Source organism: Macrotis lagotis, chromosome 2 (assembly GCF_037893015.1).
Source record: "Macrotis lagotis isolate mMagLag1 chromosome 2, bilby.v1.9.chrom.fasta, whole genome shotgun sequence".
NCBI classification, from domain to species: domain Eukaryota; kingdom Metazoa; phylum Chordata; class Mammalia; order Peramelemorphia; family Peramelidae; genus Macrotis; species Macrotis lagotis.
Window position 1 is genome coordinate 213,981,758 of NC_133659.1, and position 25,201 is coordinate 214,006,958.

Below are 25,201 nucleotides of genomic sequence, written 5' to 3' on the forward strand. Positions count from 1 at the left end.
TACAATATAGAAAACATGTCATAATATGCAATATATTGTGTAATGTAACATAATATAAAGCATTATGTATGTATGTATGTATTCACCAAGGCAGCTACAGAAAAGTTACAATTTACAGAGAATAGCTGTTAAGATGCAGAAGATCATGAGACAAAATCCAAGAAAAAGAACTAGTGATGAAATCCATGACTTCAAATATCTTTGCAAAAAATACTTAATGTTTAGGCAATTTTAAATTCACCCCAATGTGGAAAGGATCCTCAGTATCTTACCCCTGATTTCATGTCATATTGTATAAGTAACATGGCCTGACTATTTGTGTCAAGAGGTAAGTTAAAACTTCTGCTACTGAATTTAAGCAGTTGACAATCCACCTTGGTATCCCCCCACCCTGCAGTCATTCCTTTCTTTACTATAGTAGCTCCTTCCATATGTATCTACATTTATTCCCCTGTTCTTTGCAAGATTCACTTAGCAAGCTCTTTAATAACTTTTAGCTAAAGTGACATGACTCATTATATAATATTCTCATTAAATTAGATGAATATGGATACCGGCATTCTCCCCTGTTTTTTCTAAAGTCCCGACATCAGCAGCCCAAAGTCATAGAGAATGAGACCAGTCCTGAATATTACTCTGATTCTTTTGAACCAATTTCTCCAGAATTCCATGGGAAAGAAGTCATCAGGTAATGAAATATGTGAGTTAAAAGATTGGTGGAAATTTTTCTCAGTTTCACCAGGACCAGGCTTAACCAAAAATTAAATTATATTATTTGATCATAACATTTACCTTTCTATATTTGACTTTCCTGATGATTCCAAACTTCATGATGATCACCATTTTTTCCACTCCCTCCCCATTTCCTAGACCATCACCCTTGGGCTCATTATGCCCTCCTTTCTTCCCTACCTTGATCACATGATGAACCTGTTCAACTCAACACTATCCACTATATATCCTTGGCCCCTCATCCTATTGTCAATCATTCATATACAAGTCACAATCTTGGATTACTCCCAAAATATATCTCCTAATTCATGTATTTATGCATTGTTGAATGGATGTGGAGAAAATCATGACACCATACTGACCCAATTCACTACAAGTTAATGCAACATAGAGCATGGCAATCTTGACTTTCTATCCTACTCATACCAGTAGCTATTCCAAATCTTTTGGTTTGGAAATTTCACCCCTTCTCTAAATACCTAATGACACTCCCTCTTATCCTCAATTTAGCCTCTAAAGACATTGAGGACATTCACTGAGAGCTCCTTCTTCCCCCTCTCTTCTCACATTACTCAGACATTTTTCCTCACTCTGTCCTTCAATCCTGTCTCTGATGTTGAGGTTGTTCTTGTCTAAGGCAAAGCAAACTGCTACCCTTGATCTCATCCCCTCCCATCTTCTCCAATAGATTACCTTCATTTTTATTTTCTTTTATCTTCAATCTCTCCCTATCTAGTGACTTTTTCCTTGCTGCCAGTAAGTATACCTACATTTCCACTATTTTTAGAAAATCCTCCTTTGATTCATCCATTCCTGCGAGCAATATACCTGTATCTCTTCTCTCCTTAGTTAAACTCCTTGGGAAACCTGTCTACATCAGATTTTACTACTTGTTATCCTTTCAGTTTCAGACCCTCTACAATCTTTCTTTTAATCTCATAATTCAATTGAAACTGATATCTAATAAGTAACCAATGATCACTTAACCACCAATTATAATTTTCTCAGTCTACATCCTTTTTTTAATCTCTGTGATCTTTGAGATTATCATATTGATAATATCTCTCCTACTACATAATCTATCTTTCTAGGCTTTTGTGCAACTCTCTCTCGGTTCTTTTTCTGTTTGTCTGACTGTACTGTCTCAATCTCCTTTGCTGTATTTTCTTACTCATAAACTGTAATTGCCAACAGGGTCTGTCCTGGGCCCTTTTCTCTTCTATCTCTATACTATCTTGTTTGGTGATCTCATAAATTCCCATGGATTCAACTATCAGCAGATGGTTCCCAAATCTATATTGTCTAGTTTTAATTTCTCTCCTGAGCTTCAGTCTCACATCACCCATTACTACTACCTCTTGGACATCTTGAAATGGATGGGTTTTAGAAATTTCAATATCTATTTTCTGGGTTTCAGAGCTGACATTGCTACTCTAAAAATGTGAAATATGGTCACTGTATGTCTATTTTATTATTTTTTTCCAGAATCAGAAATATCAGAAGAGTATATAAAGGGAAAACTGAGAAAGTAGAAGCTTTGAAAGGTAAGGAGGAAAATGTCATTGTTTTAATGACTAACTGGAATGTTATTGTAGTGATGGCTATAAATCAGTCCTTTTACTTTTCCTTGATTGACTCTCTATCCTACCTCTGCAAACTTCCAAATCTTAGCTTCTTTCCTCAAAATACCTGAACCACATGTGTCCTCTGTCTTGCTATGGAAGATCTCATGTCATCTTTCATTGAGAAAAATATTGAAATCATTCCTCCCAATCTCTAGCTTCTGCACTTTAAATCTCTTCAACATCACCACTTAGGATGGTCTTAGAGAAAGAGGAAGTCCTTATCCTTTCCAAAATCAGCTCCTCTACTAGTTTCTTGATCCATGCTTTTTCATTTCCTCCAGCAATATGAACTTTTTTTTTAGGATTTTACAAGGCAAATGGGGTTAAGTGGCTTGCCCAAGGCCACACAGCTAGGTAATTATCAAGTGTCTGAGGTCAGATTTGAACTCAGGTACTCCTGACTCCAGGGCCAGTGCTCTATCCACTGCACCTCCTAGCTGCCCCCTATAACAGTCTTTTTAGATAGTCACAATCCCAACCTATAATTAATCAGTTACTATATAAACTATCCTCCACTCTTGGATTCCTAGTCTTTTGGTCTTTCTGACATCTTGTCTGCCACCATCCTCATCACCTGCCTTCTCGATTCCTACTCTGAATGGGACTGAAGGGCCTTGGAGGTAATCATACAACTACTCTATGCTCAGTCATGCTATCTAATTTCAATGAAATCTCATAACCTCATGGTATTTTTTAAAATTCTTGATTCTTTATCTTGTTCCAACAATAGAGATTCCAAACTTATTCCTTTCTCCTCAGTTCTTCAATGTTACCTTTACTCAATGGTATGCTAGAACTAACAGGTAAGCCTAAGAAGACCTGATTGTTAAATCTTTAGTTGTTAATTTTTATGCTTCAGAAATGGCCAAGTATTCTTTGATTGTCAATATTTAAGAAAATATGTAAAAAACATTATTAAGGCAGATAAAAAAGTGTATGATGTGGGAATACATATTTTTGGAGATCTGGTTGTTAAACATTTACTAGAACACCAGTGCCCCACCTTTTGCACTAGGGCAGATGACACCCTCAATATTAACTAAGAAAACTGAGGTCATCTTTTTTTTCCTGACTTCCAATTTTCTTACTTCCTCCCTACATTTCCACCCATTCTTTCCTACTTTGATTCAGTTTTTGAAGGAAAAGTAGTATTTTTTTCCCTTTGCAAAAGAATGTTCTATTGTGTCATATTTGTGCCATGAATTCCATTCCCTCCCATCTAGTCAAGGGTTTTGTGCATTTTATCAGTCATTTGCTATCATTTTAAATATCTCCCTATATTCTGATTAGTTCCCTTCTGAGACTGTTGATGTCCAATTTTTTTAAAGTTCCATTTACTGCCTTAATTTTTTGCTTTTTTCTTTTCCTTTTTTGTTAGACTTGTCTAGATATAAAAGAAGGCACATTAAAGTCCCCGAGTATCATAGTTTGATTTGTTTTGCTTTGATTTGGTTAAATTTTGATTATGTATTATTTTAGGTATTAAAAAAGGTTCTATGTTAATTATTGATATTATTCCAAAGCTTATGATACCTTTAAGCATAATATAATTTCTCCCTTTATCTCTTTTAATTATATCTGGTTTTATTTTTTCTTCTTTGAAATCCTAATTTTTATCCTTGTTTTTATGAGTTTATTTGAATCATAAAAATTCTACTCTATCCATTAATTTTAATTGTATATTTTTGTTTCAAGTGCGTTTCTTGCAGGCAATATATTTTAGATTCTGCTTTTTAATCTATTATGCTATCTTCTTCTATTGCTGGACAAATATATACCATTCATATTAATTATTATGATTATTGATTATACATTTTCCCATGTTATATTCTCTTCTACATTTTCCTTTCTTCTTTCTGGCTCCCACTTTTCTCTTTACAAAGAAGAAAGTGGTGAAAGAGCTAGAAAGTGATCTATAAAAGAAGTGATCTGATTTCATTCCACTGCCACTCCATTCTTTCCCTCCATAGATGCTAATAACTGGCTCTTCATTTCATTTATTTCCTTTCATCTTCTCCATCAGAAGTCAAACTTAGAGCCAGGATTCTTGACTCACTAAAAGGACAGATGAAATTCAGTTTTATGCTAATAGCAGCAATTCAAAGCATGTTCTAAATACCCTGAAGACTATTTATGGGCCAAAGATCTCTGATGCATCTCAACTGATGTTGATGCTTGTCCTTTATTTTTAAAGAAGACCATGACATCAGAGAGGTGATGTCATGATATGCATGTGAACTGGATTTCAGAGAGGGGCTTCTCTGCTAAGTCACCAGCCTCACTTTCTCCTCCAGAGCTATCTGGGTCCAGTGGTCAGATATAAATCTGGACAATTGAAAATGACCCTGGATGTGAGGCAGAGTTAAGTGACTTTCCCAAGGTCACACAGCTAGAAAGAATCAAGTGTCTGAGGTTGGATCCAAACTCTTGTCCTCCTGACTCCAAGATTAGTGTTCTATCCACTGTGTACATTGGAACGAAATAGGGCTAAATGCTTGCTCCTGTGCTTTTTAGTATGATGTCTTCAGCTAATCAAACAAAATGATTCAAGTGATAGTTTTTCCTCCTCCAGCAATTTCTCATTGATTAATCAGTGAGTATAAACATTTATTGCATCTCCTTGAAGCATGTTTCATACTTAGAAGAAATATTTGATGTTATTTAAGTTGCTTCCTCCTTTTACTCTCAGTGACTAAGAAAACACCACAAAATCATTGATTTTGGACACTGGAGTTGGGCACTAAATAAATTTATAATTCTTATTCTGAATTTTTTTCCAGGACATAATGATATACTTAGTGTTTGTATTTCAATCTAAAAATAAACCATTTTCATTTTATTGCTAGGTTTGCAATTGGATATCTATGAAGGCCAGATCACTGCAATACTTGGTCACAGTGGAGCAGGAAAATCAACATTGCTCAATATTCTTAGTGGTTTGATTGTTCCAACAGAAGGTGAGAGATAAATTTCTGCAGGGCAAAGTGTACAAAAAGGTTTTATGCATTCAAATTGTGTATATGAAGCGATTGTATGGCTTGGTAGAAAAAGCCCTTCACAGAGAATCTGAAACACAGAAAATTCCTTATCAGGAAAACTATGTTGGTTCTCTGTAGCTCAGCTGATGGTTAAGATGGAAGTGGACCAAGCTGGGTAGTGTGATGGCATCTCTCTCATCACATTCAACTTAGATCAATGCATACCATAGGAATGATGTAAAGACTAACAAACTTCCTTCTGTGGGGGGGGTGCAGGAAGGGAAGCAAGATTGGTGGAACAATTGTAAAACTCAAAATAAATAAAACTTTTCTAAAATTAGAAGAATGATATACAAATAAATCATAGAGGAGACCTTACATTTGTTGACAGTCACAAAAGGCTTCATAAAGAATTATTGTTTCCTATATCTTTTGATGATTTTCAGTAAAACAATTATAGTCCGAGGTTGTTTACTCTGGGCCAAATCCAAAAAATGAAGACCCTCGGGAAAATTCATTAGGCTACACATCCCATTCTTTTATTTATTTTCAAAATTTTATTTGTTTTTCCAACTACATACAAAGTAGTATTTACCAATCTTTTTTTTACAAGCTTTGGAGTTTTACATTTTTTTCCCTCCCTCCCTCCCTCCCTCCCTCCTTTCCCTCCCTCCTTCCCCCTGACAGAAAGCACTCTGATGTAGGTAATACGTTTATAACCTTGCTAAACAATAGATCCATATTGATCATGTTGTGAGAGAAGAATCGAATCCAAATAGAAGAAAGAAAACATTAGAGAGGGAAAAAATGACAATATATATGATAACTTTTTAAAAATTGACGATAATAAACTTTGATCTTTATTTAAACTCCTCTCAATATGGAAGGTATTTTTTTTTGTCTTTTATTATTGTTACTGTTGAAATGAACAAGTACATCATAGTTGATCATCATCCCATGTTGTTGTTGTTAGGGTATATAATGTTCTGTTACTGCTCATTTCACTCCACATCAATTCATGTAAGTCTTTTTTTCCTTTTCATATTTGTAAGGAAATAGAGTTAAGTGACATGCCCAGGGTCACTCATCTAGGTAATTATTAAATGTCTGAGGCCAGGTTTGAACTCAGGTACTCCAGACTCCAGGATCGGTGCTCTATCCACTGTGACAGCTAGGCTGCCCCAATTCATGCAAGTCTTTTCAGGCCTTCCTGAAATATTGTTTCTCATGATTTTTTACAGAATGATAGCATTCTATCACTCTCTCTCTCTCTCTCTCTCTCTCTCTCTCTCTCTCTCTCTCTATATATATATATATATATATATATTATATATATACACATATACATCTGTGTGTGTATATCACAATTTATTCAGTCAATCCTCTCAATTTCCAATTCTTTGCCATTACAAAAAAAAACCTGCTACTAATATTTGTATAATGTGAAAATTTTACCCTTTTTCATGAGCTCTTCTTATAGACCCAGTAATGGTAATGCTAGATCAAAGGGTATGCATGGTTTTATTGCCCTTTGGGAATAATTCCAAATTGCTCTCCAGAAAGGTTGGATCAGTTCACAACTACACCAACAATGCATTAGTGTCCCAGTTTTCCCACATCCCTTCGAACATTGATCATTTTCTTTTCTAGTTATATTGGTCAGTCTGAGAGGTGTGAGATGGTACCTGAGAGATGTTTTAATTTGCATTTCTCTAATAAATAATGATTTAGAGAAATTTTTCATATGACTAGAGAAAATTTTGATTTCTTTATCTGAGAATTGCCTTTTCGTATCCTTTGATCATTTACCAATTGGGAAATGACTTTTTTTTATAAATCTGACTTCTTTTAAATACATACATACATATATATATATATATATATATATATATATATATATATATACACATAAGAAATCTGTCCTTTCTGAGAAACACTACTTGTAAAAATTGTTTCCCAACTCATTACATTCCTTTTAATCTTGGTCTCAGTGGTTTTGCTTGTGGGGAAAAAAGCCTTTTTAATTTAACATAATCAAAATTATCCAGTTAATTTTTTTATAATATTCTCTATCTCTTCTTTGATCGTAAACTGCTCCCCTTTCTATAGATCTGGAAGGTAAACTATTCCTTGTTCTCCCAGTTGGTTTACAATATTACCTTTTATGTCTAAATCCTGTACCCATTTCAGCCTTATTTTGATAAAGAATGTGAGATGTTGCCCTCTGCATAATTTCTGCCATACTATCTTCCAGTTTTCCCAACAGTTTTTTCTTTAATCAAAGAGTGAGTTCTTATTCCAGAAACTAAAATCTTTGGGTCATCAAACAGTAGATTACTATAGTCATTTATTGCTGTTTCTTTTTCACCTCATCTATTCCACTGATCCTCCACTCTAGTTCTTAGCCAGAACCAAAGTTTTGATTACATGCTTTATAATATAATTTTAGATCTGGTATGGCTAGGCTGCCTTTCTTTGTAAATTTTTTCATTAATTTCATTAATTCATCACTTTTTGTAACAACATGCAATGGTAGCATCCGTCAATTAATTTTTTCATTAATTAGCTAATTTCATTAATTCATTTTTCATTAATTTCATTAATTCTTGACCTTTTTTGTTCCTCCATAAGAATTTAGTTGATATTTTTTTCTAGCTTCACTAAAGTAATTTTTTGGAAGTTTAAGAGGTAGGGTATTGAATAAGTAATTTAATTTAGGTAGAATTGTCATTTTATTATATTAGCATGGCTTACCCATGCGCAATTAAGATTTGCCAGTTATTTAAATTTGATGTTATTTGTGTGAAAAATGTCTCATAGTTGTTTTCATATAGTTTCTGAGTTTGCCTTGGCAGGTAGACTCCCAAGTATTTTATGTGTAGTTAGTTTAAATGGGATTTCTCTTTCTAACTCTTGTTGCTCTATTTTGTTAGTTATATATATATATATATATATATATATATATATATATATATATAAATGCTAAGGATATGCATTCTTATTTATTTGTGATTTTGTCAATAAATCACTACCTGTCTGTGACATTCAAGGTAGATCTTAGGAAGCTGCCTGAGGCACATGAAATTTAACTCTTTGGGTTAGTGCCCAAAGTCATCTGAACAGTAAGTGGTAAGGGGCAAGTTTTGAACTCAATTTATCCTTATCTGAAACTCAGAGCACTAAAGAATACACTGCACTATTTCTACTACCAGGTCATTCAAAGTTTTAACAAGAAGAATTTGGCCAGCCTTACATTTAAGATAAAGTTGACAAGAATATTTAGGTCAGAATAATTATATGAAAATAACTCCATGTTGGTGGCAGCAAGAACAAAAAATTAAAGACTCTGTTATGTGAGTTTACAAATTATTTAAAAGAAAGATCCTGGGAGAGAAAAAAAGAAAAAAAATCATCATTGCCAAAAAAGGGTGGCCAAGAAAATGTTATTAATCACATATTTGTGAGAATGTTCAGCTCATGCATCCAGGTTAAGAGAAACACAGAAGAGCTTTCCTGTACTATTTTTAAATAGTACCTCTCCTCTTCATAGCATAGATATAGTAAGAGATTTCTCCTTCTAAAGAACAAAAGCCAGACTAACAAAGTGTTTTTATGTTACCCAAAGAGACAAATATTTGTGAAAACCACAGCACCAATGCTTGGTGCAAACTTAATGTTATTTATAATCTCATTCCCTTCCCTCCCCTGCTTCTCTTACTTTTTTATCTCATTCTCTTATTTATTTAAACTTCGATTTGTAGGTTCAGTTACCATCTATAACAACAAACTCTCTGAGCAAGCTAATTTGGAAGAAATCAGAAAGATAATTGGTGTTTGTCCACAATTCAATGTACATTTTGATTTCCTCACTGTGAAAGAAAACCTCAGACTATTTGCTGAAATTAAAGGGATTCAGCCAAAGAAGGTGGAGAAAGAGGTGGGTGCTTGTTGAGATTGGTGTAATGGAGATCTATTTTCTATTCAAAAATCCATCTATAATTAAATTATTATTATTTTGGGCAAGCAAGTGCAAGAAAAATTTTTCTGTGTTTAATGAAGAATAAAAATAAAGCAGTTTTAGTTAGGAAATATCTAATTTTTAAATTTGATCTATTCTCTTGATTAGGTACAAAGAATTGTTTTGGAATTGGAAATGAAAAATATTCAAGATATAATTGCAGAAAACCTAAGTGGTGGACAAAAAAGGAAGCTGACCTTTGCGATTGCCATTTTAGGAGATCCTCAAGTAAGAAAAGTTGCAATGAGAAGTGATTCATAGAAGAACTTAATGTTATTGGTACAAGTTCATGCTCTTATTATTAAATATAGATAAGGTCAAAACTATATGAAAATGTAATGCAACATTTTTAAATTTAAAAACACAATCGAAAAACATCTTTTGTAATTTCCAAGACTTTCTGAAAGAATTTTATTTGAAATGGGAAGATCCTTTTTATGCTTTTCATCCTCTACAGGTTTTGTTGTTGGATGAACCAACTGCTGGACTAGATCCCTTTTCAAGACATCAAATATGGAACCTCCTAAAAGAACACAAATCAGAAAGAGGGATCCTCTTCAGTACACAGTTCATGGATGAGGCTGATATACTAGCTGGTGAGTTTTGGTTTCCTATTGTTCTCATAGTTAAGAATTTGTGAGAATATTTAATCTCAACTAAGTTTTTTTTTACACTGAGAACCAAAATGAAAGACATCAGAATAATCTGGGATTGGAAGGGTTAAGGAGAAATGCTTGGAGTTACATTTATTTGTATGCATTGTTGGTCTACTTTATGGTAGCACTGTTGCCACTGTAACAAGGCAAATAATTTATTATAAATATCCTCAACAGACTATACTAAATGCAGATGTCTTATTTTCTCCAGAGCTGTCAGACTTTGTCTCTGAGCTACAGAAAAACATAGGACACATTAATATATGTTCATTTGAAAAATTAAGATATTTGCTAAATACATGGTTTAAGGTCTTGTCTCTGACACAATTTTGATAAAACAACAATGGTGACAACAACAAAAGATTATAGAAAGCATAGAAACAATCGAGAAGTCATAACCAAATACTCTATCAATTTTAGTGAGCTCCTGCTTAGATCCTGAATTTTAAATCTTAATTTTACAGTAAATGTAGCTAGAATACATAGTTCATTATTTATTAGCATGCCAGTGAATTATCTCTCTCAATGTTACTTCTTTTTAAATTAATATTTTTGTTTATTTGCTTTTCTAAAAACATGCAATGGTAGTATTCACTAATAATTTCTTTGGCAAAGTTTTGAGTTTAAAATTTTTCTTCCTCCCTTCTTTTCTTTCCCCTCCTTAATGGAAAGTAATCTAACATAGGATTTACTTGTGCAATTATGCTAAACAGATCCATATTAATCTCAATGTTATTTTTTAAAGAAAATGGAAAGACCCTAATTTGCTTTCTCATTCACTTCTTTCTGCTCAGATAGAAAAGTATTTATGTCCAACGGGCAGTTGAGATGTGCAGGTTCTTCTCTGTTTCTGAAGAGGAAATGGGGTATTGGATATCACTTAAGGTATAGCATTTTGGAAAAATCTGTGGGAATACACACACACACACACACACACACACACACACACATATATATACTGGTCATACTGCTGTAACAAAATGGTATAAGAAACTGAATTCTAAAATGGTACAATCTTTGAGTACCTACTGTGTACAGAACACTTTTTTAGGTTTAGATAAGACATGTAACTAGATAAGATACATTGCTCATATGGATCATTGAGCCTAGTTGGAGTGGCTGTGAGGTGGGGTAATGCATATGTGCTAACAGAATGATGTGGAATGCACTAGAAGCAATTAGCCAATTAATAGAGAGATGTCAATGAATAAATACCAGATCTCCTCATCACATGAAGACAATGACAAATGTGTAAAAAATTACATATGTATGAATATATAAATATCTATATATAATATAAAAAAGTACAATGAAAACAAATCCTCATTGGAAAAATCCTTGCCCAAAAAAACCCTAAAAGAAAGTTAGAACAAAAATTAGATATTTGAAAGAAGAATTCAAGATTACAAACTTAAGCACTGACAAAATATAATGAAAAAGATCAATGAAATGATGAACTCTTTGAGGAACAAAATGATTCATACAGAAAACAATGTGGATATGGGAAAACAAACAAAGCAACCCAAAGTATGACAAACTGGTTAAAAAAAACCAAACCCTGCCCCACTCCTACTCTAAACTTTCCCATTGCTTCAAGTCAGTTTGGTAAGACAATTTATATATTATTACTCTCCAAGAAAAACAAAAGAATCTGAATATCACATTCTAGGAAATTATTATTTTTTTAGGTTTGTTATTGTTTTTATTTTACATTATTATAATAATATTGTTGTGAGAGTAAACACAAACCCCCTTCTCCCCCCCAAAAGATGAGAAACCTCAAGAATAGTGAGAGAGAAAAAAATGTACTTCAATCTATGTTCAGATTCCAATGGTTCTATCTCTGTTTTGTCTCTTTATGTTTGAAAAACCTTTATGTATTGAAAAACCTAGGACACATTGATATATGTTCATTTGAAAAATTGTCATTTGTTAAGTATATAGTTTAAGGTCTTGCCTTCTTTATCATGAGTCCACTAAAGAAGTTGGTTCAATATTTTTCCCATAGTCACTATTACTAGCTGTATTTCCGTCCACTCTATTCCTCCCCACTCACACTTATTTTATTCTCTCTCTCCTTTCACCCTGTCCCTATTCAAAAATCTGTTGTATTTGAGTACCCTCTCCTATGTTCTTTTCTGTCTTTTATCACCTACCCCCCTTTCCCCTTATCCCATCCCCTTTTTCTCATTTTTCTCCAGGGTAAGAGAATACCCTATTAAGTGTGTATATTATTTCCTCTCTCATCCATTTCTGATGAGAATGAAGGCTTACACATCCCCCCCCCCCCCCCCCGCCTTCCCCTGTTCCACTCCATTGTAAAAGCTTTCTCTTGACTTATGTGAATATCTTAGCCCCTTCTTCCTCTCCTTTCTCTTCCTCATAGCACTTTCCTTTATCATCCATTGACTCCATCTTTTTACTATATTATACCATTATATTCAGCTCCTTTTTTGTGCCTTGTCTATATATGCTCCTTCTAATAGCTCTTATAAATGAGAAGGTTCATATGAGTTATCAGTATCTTTTTTCCATGCAGGAATAAAAACAGTTCAACATCATTAAGTTCCTTATAGCTGGTCCTTATTGTTCACCCCCTCTATGGTTCACCTGAGTCCTGTACTTGGAGATCAAACTTTCTGTTCAATTCTGGTTGTTTCAATAGGAAAGTTTGAAAGTCCCCTGTTTCATTGAAAGTTCATCTTTTCCCCTGAAAGAGGATGTTCAGTTTTCCTGGGTAGTTGATTCTTGGTTGTAAACCAATATCTTTTTGTCTTCTAGAATATCATATTCCAAGCCCTATGAGCCCTTATAGATGCTGCCAGATCCTGTGAAATCCTGATATAGAGCTATGATCATTGAATCGTTTGTTTCTGGCAGCTTTTAGTATTTTCTTTTTGATCTAGGAGTTTTGGAATTTGGCTATAATATTCCTGTAAGTTTTTCTTTTGGGATCTCTTTAGGGAGGTGATTCCCTCAATTCCTATTTTACCCTCTGCTTCTAGGATCTCAGGGCAATTTTGCTGTATTATTTCTTGAAAAATGAAGTCTAGGCTCTTTTCCTGGTCATGACTTTCAGCAAGCCCAATAATTTTTAAATTATCTCTCTCCTTGATCTGTTTTTAAGGTCGGTTGTTTTCCCAAAGAGATATTTTACATTATTTTCTAATTTTTGTTTTTTTAGAATTATTTCATTTCTTCCTGATTTCTTGCAAAGTTTGTCCTTTTTTTTTTCTTTTTGGCAAGGCAAATGGGATTAAGTGGTTTGCCCAAGGCCACACAGCTAGGTCATTATTAAGTGCCTGAGGTAGGATTTGAACTCGGGTACTCCTGACACCAGGGCTGATGGTCTATCCACTGCACCACCTAGCTGCCCCGAAGGAGTTATTTTCTTCAGAGAACTTTTTTAATCTCCTTTTTCAGCTGTCCAATTCTGCCTTTTGGGGCATTCTTCTCATTTATCTTTTGTGTTGCTTTGTCCATTTGGATTAAACTGGTTTTTAATATATTATTTTCTTCAGTGTTTTTTTTTGTATTTCTTTCACAAAGTTGCTAACTTGGTTTTCACGACTAATCTTCATTGCTCTCATTTCTCCTCCCAATTTTTCTTCTACCTCCCTTAATTGCTTTTCAAAGCCTTTAAATTTTTTTTTTATTTATTTAGCTCAATGGGTTTAAGTGACTTGCCCAAGGTCACATAACTAGGCAATTAATAAGTGTCTGAGGTCAAATTTGAACCCAGATCCTCCTGACTCCAGAGCTGGTACTCTATCTACTGTGCCACCTAGCTGCCTCTCAAAGTCTTTTTTGAGTTCATCCATAGCCTGAGCCATTTTCTATTTCTCTTGGAGGTTTTGGGTACAGAAGCTTCGATTTTGTCATTTTCTGAATCTTCCATGGGATCAAAGTAATTTTCTATGGTCAGATTCTTCTTTTTCTTCTGTTTGCTCATTTCCTCAGCGTATGACTGATTTACTACACTTTCAAGGCTTTGGAGGGTTTTGGGGACAACCCACAGGGACCTTAATTCTTCCAAGCTCTTATAAGAAGCTTTGACTGCTCTATCGACTGTGCTCTGGTATGTGGATGAACACAGGCCCTCCCCTCTGCCCTCAAGCTGTGAGGAGGGTTCCTGCTCAGCTATGGTGGTATGAGGGCCCAAACTGCAAACTGGATTTGGGTGTGGGCAAACAGCTGCGTCCTACCCAGGGAGACTTCTGCCTTCTCCCTTGACCCCCTTATCATCTGTAGACTGTGTTCTGGAGGTTCAGGTTGGCTTCCTTGATTCCTGCTGCAGGTTCTTACCACAGGGCTACTCTGAGGCTGGTGCTTGCTCTGCACTCACTCTGGTGTGACAGAGTTCTCTCACCACCCCTCAAGCTGTGTCCAGTGATCCCTAGGCCAACAGGTCTGGAAACTACCCCCTCTGCAATGGACCCATCCCCAGGGATCCAGGCACTTAGTTGGCTGTGCTGTGCTGCTCCCAGCAACTGTTTCCAAATCCCAGTCCCGGTGAAACAGACCTTTCCCATGGAGTTGTCTTGGACTGGGAAATTGTATCACTCAGACTTTCTGTGGGTTCTGCCCCTCTAAATTTTAGGTAGTCATAATTTGACAGTTTTTGGAATTTTGGGAGGAATGGCCTTCTCAGAATTCCTGCCTTCAAACTGCCATCTTGGCTCCACCCCCCCCCGAAAATTATTTAAGAAATTTGCTTAAATATGTTGGAAACAAAGAACAAAGTTCTCAAAGATAGAATTCAGAGAACTCTAAGATTTACTCTAACTTAAATGGGACTAAGAAATGTGGTTGTCAATTTCATATTTTTGAAAGCATTCAAGGAAAAAATATTTCACATGAATGCCAAACATTTTAAATTAATTTAGACTATTCTGTGAGGTACAGAAATGAAAGAAGTTATAATGTATTTTTTTCAAAATAATGGCAATTTTTTCTATATTATTAGCTATCTTTCAAAAAAGTCACAAACTTTTGCTTTTTCACGATAAAATTTTTCAGAATTGTACAGAAAAATCTTACAGGAAAACACAAGAGAGTGAAATTTAAAGAATGCAATATGGAGTTGAACTGAATAAAGGAGAAAATGATATATATTTAGAATTAAGGGGAGACCCTACCTAAGACTTAGAAGGATCAGGAAAGGCTTCATGCAGTGAGTAAGACTTCAGCTATGATTGGAAGTCTGGGAAGACAGAAGCAAAGAAGGGAAAGGAGGCATGGAGGATAGCAAATGAAAATATTCAGTTAGGAGGCAAGAAGTCATGTGCAAGGAGCAGCAAAAAAGATCATTGGGGAGTAAGGTGTGAGAAGATTGGCAAGGTAGGAAGGAGACATTATTATAGACTTTAAAAGTCAAGACAGAAAATTCTTCACTTGACTTTGGAAGTGATAGGTAGCCATTGGAATTTATTGCATGAAGAAGGAATAAGAAGGGAAAGGGAAGCAATGACATACTCAGCCCACTGCTTTAGGAAGATCACTTTGACAGTGGGGTGGAGGATGGATTTGAGTGTGAAGAGACTTGAAGCAGTCAGACCAATCAGCAGTTTATTACAACCCTCTAATTACAAGGGCCTGCATCAAGGTTGTTTGCAACGTCAGAGGAGAGAAGGGAGTGTATGTATAAGCAATGTTGTGAAGATAGAAATGACTAGATGAAAATTATTGGATATGGGGGGGTGAGGAGTTGAAGGTGATTTCTAGCTTGTGAGACTGGGAGGATGGGAAATTCCCCATAAAAGGGGAATTAGGGAGAAGGGGGAGGTTGGGGAAAAGAATATTTCCCCATGTATAAGGCACACCTTAATTTGGGGACCTAAAATTTGAAAAAAAATATGTATTATATAAGGTTATTGAAATCAAGTTTTATTCGTCATGAAATTCAAGGATCTTCTGCTCATAGTTTTCAGGCATCTTTTGAGCAAGTCTAGTGTGTGTACACATGCTTAATCCATTGTTTCATGAAACTGAAACTCCAATTGTGTCCTTTGAAATCAGTAACTTCTTGTTCTCAACAATTCTTTCTGCCTCCTACTGAACCATCTTTGTGTACACAGGAATTTCAATGGTCCTTTGCTTTTCAATTCATCACTTCAATTCCTCTCTAACTCAGGCCATTTTCCTGACTTTCCTTTCATGGCCTTCTGCTGTGGCATTTTCAGTAGGGTTTTTTCCTTCCTGCAGCCAGTCTTGGGATTGTTTTCTCAGATGGAGGAGGACCCAATGGACATTCAGCAGCACATTTCCATTCAGTTTTACAAACTGAATCACTTTTCACTTGAATTCAGCTCTGTAGGAAAATCTTTTCTGGGCCATTTCTGGGCAAGATGTAACCTAATATACCAGTAACAAATTCAGAATAATGAGCACAAAGACAGTGTACAAAAAAGTAGGAAGTGCAAATTAAAAAATCTACAACCACTATATAAGACATACCCAGCTTTTAGATCCCAAATTTTTTGGAAAAGGGTGCATCTTATACATTGGAAAATATGGTATTTTAAGGAATCTTGTGTGTAAGATGTCTATGAAACATCCAGTTTGAGATCTCTAATAGGCAGTTGTAGATGATTGACTAGAGATCAGCAGGGAAACTGGGAGTCTGCAGATGAGAATCATCTGCATAGAGTTAATTATTGAAACAGTGGGAACTGATGAGATCACTCAGTAAAATAATATAGAGGTAGAAGAGAAGAGAACCTGGAAAGAGTTTTGCATGGCAAATGCATGGCATGGCATGCATTGGCATGGCATGCATTGGCATGGCAATGAAATGCATCCAAGGAGACAGATGGATGGTCAGAGAGTTCCAAGGAAAACCAGGAGAGAGAAAAGTGTCATGAAAAGCTAGAGACTGAAGAATATCAAAAATAGGGTACTTTATGTCAAGATGGATGAACATTGAGAAGTCAAATTGAGAAGAGGGATCACTTTCAATTGATGAAGTCAGAAGCCAAACCTCAAAGAGTTATAAAGAAAATGAAAAGAAAAGTTGAGGCACCTATTTTAGATAGTCCTCTCAAGGAGATTAGACACAAAATTGAGGAGAGAGATATATGGAGTAATGATAATTAGCAGAAATGGTTGGATAAAATGAAAAGTTCATTGATTTGGTTTGCTTTTTGAGTAGGAGACAAACATGTAAGTCTGTAAGCTCTCTTCTAGTCTGTAGGAAACAGTCCTCTTTGTATCTGATTCCATGGAGTCCCTTGTTGTATGATCTGTCTCGTACTCATTTGCAATGTTTTCTATTCAGGCTGGTAATTCTGGAACTTTATAACCATATTTTTTTGATTATACCTAGGATTCTTTTCTGGTAGTGATTGTGCATTACATCAATGTATATTTTGCCCTTTGACTTCAATATAATCAAGCAATTTTATTTTATATTTTCCTCAATAGACAATTCAGATTCCTTATTTCCTCATGCTCTCTTGGTAAATAGAAAAATTTTAGATTATCTTTTCATAATCTATTTTCTAGGTCAATCATTTTTTATGATAGCTATCCCCTATATTCTTCCAATTTTCTTCTTTTCATTTTGTTCTGATGCTTCTTTGAATGTTTGGATTCTATCTTCTCCATTTCTTTCTAACTCCCCCACCCATACACCACAAAGTATCTAATGCTTTCTAGATTTTTCAGCTTCTGTTCTATGCTATCTATTCTTGTTGTTTTTCTTTTTTGTTTTTTAGGTTTTTGCAAGGCAAATGGGGTTAAGTGGCTTGCCCAAGGCCACACAGCTAGGTAATTATGAAGTGTCTGAGACTGGATTTGAACCCAGGTACTCCTGACTCCAAGGCTGGTGCTTTATGCACTACGCCACCTAGCCGCCCCTATGCTATCTATTCTTTAGAGTTTCTTTTTTGTTCTAATTTTACTCCTTTTACCATTATCTAATTCTTTTATTCTGGAATTTTCTTATTCCATAATCCTCTTTTGGTCATATTTTGGATTTATTTATTACATTATGTACTTTTATTTTCTTGTATGTTTCTTCAGTCTCTCTCTGTACTTCTTTCCTCTCCTTTCCTGGGGACCTCCTTAATTCATTCAGAGAATTTCTTTCCTTTTTGGCACTTTTAGATGGATTTTTTTGTTAAGTTTCTTGGGTATATTTCCTCTCTAATTCTGGTGAGAGGTTCCTGGGCATGCATACTGCCTCTCAGCTCTCTTACTATAAGATTTCACAATTCCTCATTTATGTTGTTTTTCTTTTTTTCAGGAATTGTATCTTTGTGAAGACTTAAATGGGAATATGTTGGTAGTTGAATAATAAGATGAAGCAATTTTTTAAATCATAGCTGTATTATAAAAACCCAAAATAAGCTGTTATGTGAATGAAAATAGATTCTTCGCTCAAAATGAATGTAATGGTTTTGTGATAGTTTTGTGAAGGAAGTGCCATTTCAATTGGATTTTAAAAGATGCAAAATAATTCAAGTGGTATATAAGCAAGAGTAGCTCTGTGTTTTCCCAAAGTTATCAGGCAAAGTTCATGTTTTATAAAAGTTTAATGAATGCCTATGTAAGATGATAAAGTTAGTTGATCAAAGATTTAGCTCCAAAAGGATAATAATGCTGAATGGGAAGAGTCCTATAGGTATAATGAAGTTGGGGGTGGAAGTGCAGGTTGAACTGAATAATTTCTAAAACCCTTTCCAATGCTGGGATTCTGCCATATGGCTCTGATTTGTAGTTGAGAAATAGGTTATACACTTTTTTTTGTATCTTTCATAAAGCCTAGTAAAATTTTATATATGTATATATATATATATATATATATATATATATATATATATATATGGACATATATGGACATTAATTTTTTTTTCAAGGTTGTGGTCCACAATATAAACGTAAGATTTCTCTGTTTTTTTAAAAACCATCAGCTTGCACAAGAATGAAAACTGTGACTCAGAGAAAATAACAGCTCTTGTTAAACATCATATCCCTGATGCCAATTTAAGAGAAGAAAGTGAAGAAAAGCTTGTGTATACATTGCCCTTGGAAAGGACAGATAAATTTCCAGGTAACTTATTATGTAGAATGTCCTCTAGTGGTGTCATTGCCCTGCTTTTCCTGGGTTTGGTATTTAGTTATTTGGGACTGAATATTTTCTGCCCTCTGTTTTACTTCAACGATCTCTCACCACTTATCTGGTACTCAATTGGAGTCCTTTATTGAATTGGTACCACTTCCTTATAAGAGAAAGAATAGGCTCTTCTATCTTTAGTTTTACTTTATTAGACTAAAAAAGTTTCTTTTTCCTCCTCAAAAGCTTTTTTTTTCCATAAAGAAAGGGAACTTTCAATTCAAAGAGTCAGCTTCAAGGGGCAAACTCTTTTGGAATGTATCATCATCTAATTAAAGACTGCTGATATTTAGTCTGTCTTTCAAACTTCCTATATCTGAGACTGAATTATAGTACATTGTCAGAAAATTGCCTACTTTAGAATTGTAAATATAGAGAGATTTATGCTCCACTTCTGTTTTGATTCAGTTCTGGTCTTTTCATCAAGGTTTGAAAGGTCCTCTGTTTTCATTAAGTTTTCTTATTCTTTCTTTAGGTTTTACATTCACTTCTACCAGAAAAAAATTCAGTTTTGACCGATATTTAGATTAAGCCCTTACCTTTTGCTTTTGTAATATTGTATTTCCAATATATATTTGTATTTTACATATTATAAATGCATACAATATTGAATATTGTATTTCTTTTTGGTGAAGCAATGGGGTTAAGTGACTTGCCCAAGGTCACACAGCTAGGTAATTAGTAAAGTGTCAAATGAATTCAGGTCTTCCTGACTCCAGGGTCAGTGCTCTATCTACTGGACCACCTAGCTGCCCCAAATCTTGTATTTCTTTTCTTTATCATTGTGGTTGCCAAGGTTTATGTAATCAAGATTGTGATTCCTTGATATTTGAGCTCTTTCTTTTTGACATTTTGTATCATTTATTCCTTGAGCCTGGATGCTCTGGGTTTGGGCTATGACATTACTGAGAGCTTTCATTTTGGTATTTCTTTCAAGAGATGACTGCTAGATTCTTTCTAGTTTCACTTTGCTATCTGGTTTTAATAGATTTAAACAGGTTTCACTAATGATTTATTAAAATATGATATTCTAACTTTTTTGTTTTTAAGGACACTAATTTTAGATGGGGAAATGATTATTAGATTATTTCTTTGATCTTTTTTTCTGGTCAATCGTTTTATTTTTTCTTCTATTTTTCCATATTTGGGTTTTCCCCCCTTGCCAAATTCCTATCTTATGGAATCATTATTTTCTGTATGGCTTATTCTAATTGTCAAGTAGTTCAATTTATGTGTAAATTATTTTTTTGTTCACTATTTGTTCTAAGATATTAATTCTTGCCAATCTTCTTGGGTTGTCAATTCTTTAAACCTTCTTTTTTATCTTTAATTTCTTTCAGGTTCTCTTGTAGTTCTTGTGGCCAAAATATTCTTTTCTCTGAGTCTCCCCTTGAACATATTATGAAGTTCTTTTCTTCTGAGTTAATTCCTTGAGTTTACTTTGTTCCTTTGAATTTCTTCATTGTGTTTGACATCCTCCTCTTTAAACTTATTTCTGCATTGTGGTTTTGCATTTCATCAGATCTGCTTTGCACAGTTAGAGGAGTGTATTGTTTGAACTAAAGTAATGACCATATGAATGCAAAGAAGAGGTGAAATATTGAGAGGTGAGGTGTTGTAGAGATAGAAATAATAAAATCTGGTAACTGGTTAGATGTGTGGAGGGAAGGGAGAATAGGAAGTTGAGGATAATTCTGAGATTATTCTTTCTGTTTGTCTCTCTCTAGCAATATGTTTACTATCAATCTAAATAATTATTCTTATAATTTTGAATATAATGATGTGTTCTTTAGACCTTTACAGAGATATTGATTGTTGTAATGACCAAGGCATTGTGCATTATGGTGTTTCTATGACAACTCTGAATGAGGTGTTCCTAAAACTAGAAGGAAAGACAGCAAATGATGAAGCAGGTAAAAAAAATGCTGGAAATTAACAATGAAATTATTACTTGAAATGAATAAATCAATAATTATGTCATGACTGAAAATTGCCTCACAGCTTAAGGTTCTATGTTTATTCTGTGATCTTATTTTTTCCTTTGCATTCTGTTAAAAATAAAACTTTTATAGCTACTTATACTTTCAGACTCATCTAATTCTTACTAGCATGTTAATAGCTATACTATTTTTTTCAACAAATGTATTTTAATTTTAGTAGAATGTAAAGATCTGTCCAAAGGAATAACTTTCTAATAGTATAATTTCAGTATGTCCAGAGATAATTTTTGTCAGAGATACAATTCTTGAGTCCTTTTAAAATAGTATTTAGGACATTGTCTATATTGCTTTCTAATGCTGGCTTAGTTTAATTCAGCAAAAATTATTGGACTCTTTTTATGTGCCAAGATGTAGGCCTGGAAGTTAACTATAAATAAGACACAATTAATGAAAAAAAAGAGCAGACTCTTAATTAGTCTACTTAGCCCCTTACAACAACCCCATAGCATTCTTCCTCATTTCAAGGTCCTTCACTGATCCAACTTAAATGGACCCTTCAAACAAATATATTAAATTGCTTCTGTGTCTTTATTCTCTGTCTCTTTCCATAAAATCATCAAATTAGGTAAAATTCTCAGGAAGACTGGCTTTCTCCTCTCTCCTATAGCCCTGGTCAAATTGTCATTTGTACCATTACTATTCTCTGCCCCTTTAACTATCCTTTTGCCATTGCCATCTCCCAACCATGCCACTATCCCCTTGTACTTCTGGCTATGCCCCACTACAATGCATATTTGAAAGTTTTCTATAAGCAAAAGCATTTCTATTTATAGAACAAGAACAAAAATGAACAAAAAATCCAAACTAAAATTCTATGCTCTTTCACTAATAGGTATTTAGCCTTAGGCCAATAAATCTTATTTTGATTGTTTTTAATATTTTATTGACTTTAATTCATTATAATTGGTTTCCTTTATAATCTTACTTTTTATGAATTTAAAAATATCCCAAGAAATATTCTGTTGTTTTCACCTGATTGTCAAAGTAGCTAATGAAACAAAAAAGATTAGAATTCTTGTTTTAGGTAAATACATTTCTTTATGACTTGAAAGATTAAAAGCATTTCTCAAAAACAAACTCCCAAAGAGTTATCCCTTTTCTCCAGAAGTAATGTAATTTAATTTAATTTTATCTATTGTTTGGAGTTAATAACCACATACAGCTAATTAAAAACATTTAAAAAATCGCATTGTCTATGTACATGTCTTATTTTTTCTTCCTAAAAAATAAGTTCCAACAGAGCAGGGAATCTCTCTCTCTCTCTCTCTCTCTCTCTCTCTCTCTTAGTTCTCTCTATGTCTCACATTTTCTCTTAGGTTTGTTTTCTTAAGGTGTCAAATGTTTGGACTTTAAATCAGCTAACATTTAGGTAGCTATTAATTATTTAAGATATACAGAATACTTTGTATGTGTTCTCATTTTGTCCTTGGAGAGAGGTTAAATGTCATGGATTCTAAGAATCTGAGGTAGAATTTGAAATCAAGTATTTCTGACTTCTGACTCTCCATTCTTTCCACTATATTATCTAACTGCCTTATTGTCATAATAAATTTATTCTGTGGTTTATATCATGATGATAAATATTCTAGAACTTTTTCAGTATCCTTAAAGAAAAAAAAACTTGTAGACTTAGAATAGCATCTCTTAAGTAGTTTTTTTTTGTTTTGTCTCTTTTTCAATTTGCTCACAGATTTTGGCAATTGGGTACAGACTCAAACAGAAGTGACAAGAAACTTCGAAGGTTTTGTTCAACTTGACCAGACTGTCTCTTCATTTCATGGAAGGATAAAGGTGGCCCTCAGTCCCATGGCTCTGTGGAGACGACAAGTCTGGGCAATAGCAAGGCTTCGATTTTTAAAACTTAAACAGGATAAAAAAACTTTTCTGAACTTGTGAGTATAAAAATCTCTCTTTTTCCTTTTTAAATATACTGTCTACTATGTATATACTCTAATAAAAGAAGGGTGTTGGCAGGACATTTTCACTGCCACTTCTTAGGATTTAGTGGAGTAGGGTTCTGTTCAATAGATGAGCCACAGTTAGGGGAGGTTATGACTTTTATGTAAAATTAAGTGAATCACAAGGAAGGGCATACAGTCCCTCTTTAACTAACTAGAGTAGTAAGAAACAAAGCTAGAACTAAAACCCCCTATCAGTGTTCTTGCTACTTGTTCAATCTTGAGCAAGTCCAAGGGTTCTGGGGTTTGGTTCCCTCACTTCCAAAGGGAGTTAATTTCTAAACTTCGGTCTCAATCCTGTGGTACTATCTTACCTCAACATAACAAAATTAGAGGAAAATTGAAGAAACTTTTCTCTTGTTTGTTTATAGGCAAAACTCCTAATCAAACAAGAAGAGAAGTGATCATAAAAAGGAAAATATTCAATTTCTATTGTTACTTATTGTTGTCTGTCTTTTGTTCTCAAAGAGGATCAATGGCATCAGGAAGGTGATATCTTGACTTGCAAGTGAATTGGATTTAAGTAAGGCAGGGTTGTACAAAGTCATCAGCCATACTTTCTTTTCTAGTCATCTGGGTCCAATGGCAAGATACAGATTAGGACAACTGGAAATGGTCTTAAAAGTTTTTGCACAAACAGAATCAATATAGTTAGGATAAAGAGAAAAACTGTTTATTGAGAAAAAAAATTTGTATCATATCTCTTATAAAAATCTGATGTTCAAGATAGATAATTAATGAATATATAAGATAAAAAAATGCCCAGTACCACTGTAGAATTCTTAAATTTGATATATAGTATTTTTTGACCAAATCTTCCAGAGACAATATATTAATAATACTATTAATGTACATGCAATTTTTATTGGAGAAAGATTCAAACAGGAAATGTTTCCTCTTATTTGGAAATTTTCCCTGGCCCAAGTAATGTCTACTTATATTTTATATTAATTGTGAAACAAAGGAAAATATCTTTATAAAGAAAAAGAGGGAGAGTAGCACCAGAATCTAATATTTGGAGTGTCTAGATTCCACTTCTCTGCTCATACTCTTTTTTTCCCCAGATCACATCCATGGCTCTTATTCCTCATTTTCAAAAAAACAACAAAACAAAACTTACTTGTTTATTTAGTCTCGATCAAATTCTGATTCTAAGGAGTATAATTTTACTTAATATTTATTGAGTGTCTACTGAGCTCAGGAGAGTAATGAAATAAAAAATTATCAAGAAAATGACTGCAAGGAAGTTGATGATTGCATAGTACAATGATTAAGTTGTACATTAGGATGACATGTCTGCAAAACTTTGCTTAACTACTTGGGTAGGAACTGGATGGAGCTTTTACCTTCTCTAAATCACATTTTACAACTCAGTATACTTCAAAGGAGAATGCCATCCCTTGCCTGCAAGGTCCTTGCTCAGAAGGAAGCCCTTTTTTAATTTTTAGAAAGATTTTATTAATTTTGAGTTTTACAATTTTCTCCCATTGTTGCTTCCCTCCCCCACCCCACAGAAGGCATTCTGTTAGTCTTTACATTGTTTCCATGGTATACATTGATCTCATTTGAATGTGATGAGAGAGAAATCATATCCATAAGGAAGAAAAATAAAGTATAAGAGATCGCAAAATTACATAATAAGATAATGACTTTTTTCCCCTAAATTGAAGGTAATAGTCTTTGGTCTTTGTTCAAACTCCACAGTTCTTTCTCTGGATACAGATACTTCATTGCAGACAGCCCCAAATTATCCCTGGTTGTTGCACTGAAGGAATGAGCAAGTCCATTAATGTTGATCATCACCCCCATGTTGCTGTTAGGGTGTACAATGTTCTTCTGGTTCTGCATCAGTTCATGCAAAGCCTTCCAGGCTTCCCTGAATTCCCATCCCTCCTGGTTTCTAATAGAACAATAGTGTTCCATGACATACATATACCACAGTTCGTTAAGCCATTCCCCAATTGAAGGACATTTACTTAATTTCCAATTCTTTGCCACCACAAACAGGGCTGCTAAAAATATTTTTGTACAAGTGATGTTTTTACTCTTTTTCATTTTTAATCCCTTCTTTATGATTTCTTTCTAACTCGAAATTTGTGTTCATGATTCTTATCTCACT

The 25,201-nt window shown here is 34.2% G+C and overlaps 1 protein-coding gene across 3 annotated transcripts in view; it reads left to right on the forward strand.

The window, feature by feature from the left end:
* Positions 1-25,201, forward strand: part of LOC141514161 (ABC-type organic anion transporter ABCA8-like) — a 106,433-nt gene that overhangs the window by 17,485 nt on the left and 63,747 nt on the right. For 2 of the 3 annotated variants that reach the window (XM_074224701.1, XM_074224703.1), the window contains exons 10-19: positions 541-688; positions 2,218-2,276; positions 5,204-5,314; positions 9,097-9,272; positions 9,462-9,581; positions 9,811-9,949; positions 10,804-10,894; positions 18,922-19,061; positions 20,918-21,037; positions 22,815-23,016. In XM_074224701.1, coding sequence (XP_074080802.1) covers positions 541-688; positions 2,218-2,276; positions 5,204-5,314; positions 9,097-9,272; positions 9,462-9,581; positions 9,811-9,949; positions 10,804-10,894; positions 18,922-19,061; positions 20,918-21,037; positions 22,815-23,016 — 1,306 coding nt within the window. The remainder of the gene's footprint in view (positions 1-540; positions 689-2,217; positions 2,277-5,203; positions 5,315-9,096; positions 9,273-9,461; positions 9,582-9,810; positions 9,950-10,803; positions 10,895-18,921; positions 19,062-20,917; positions 21,038-22,814; positions 23,017-25,201) is intronic. The other variant, XM_074224702.1, reaches the window with a different exon arrangement.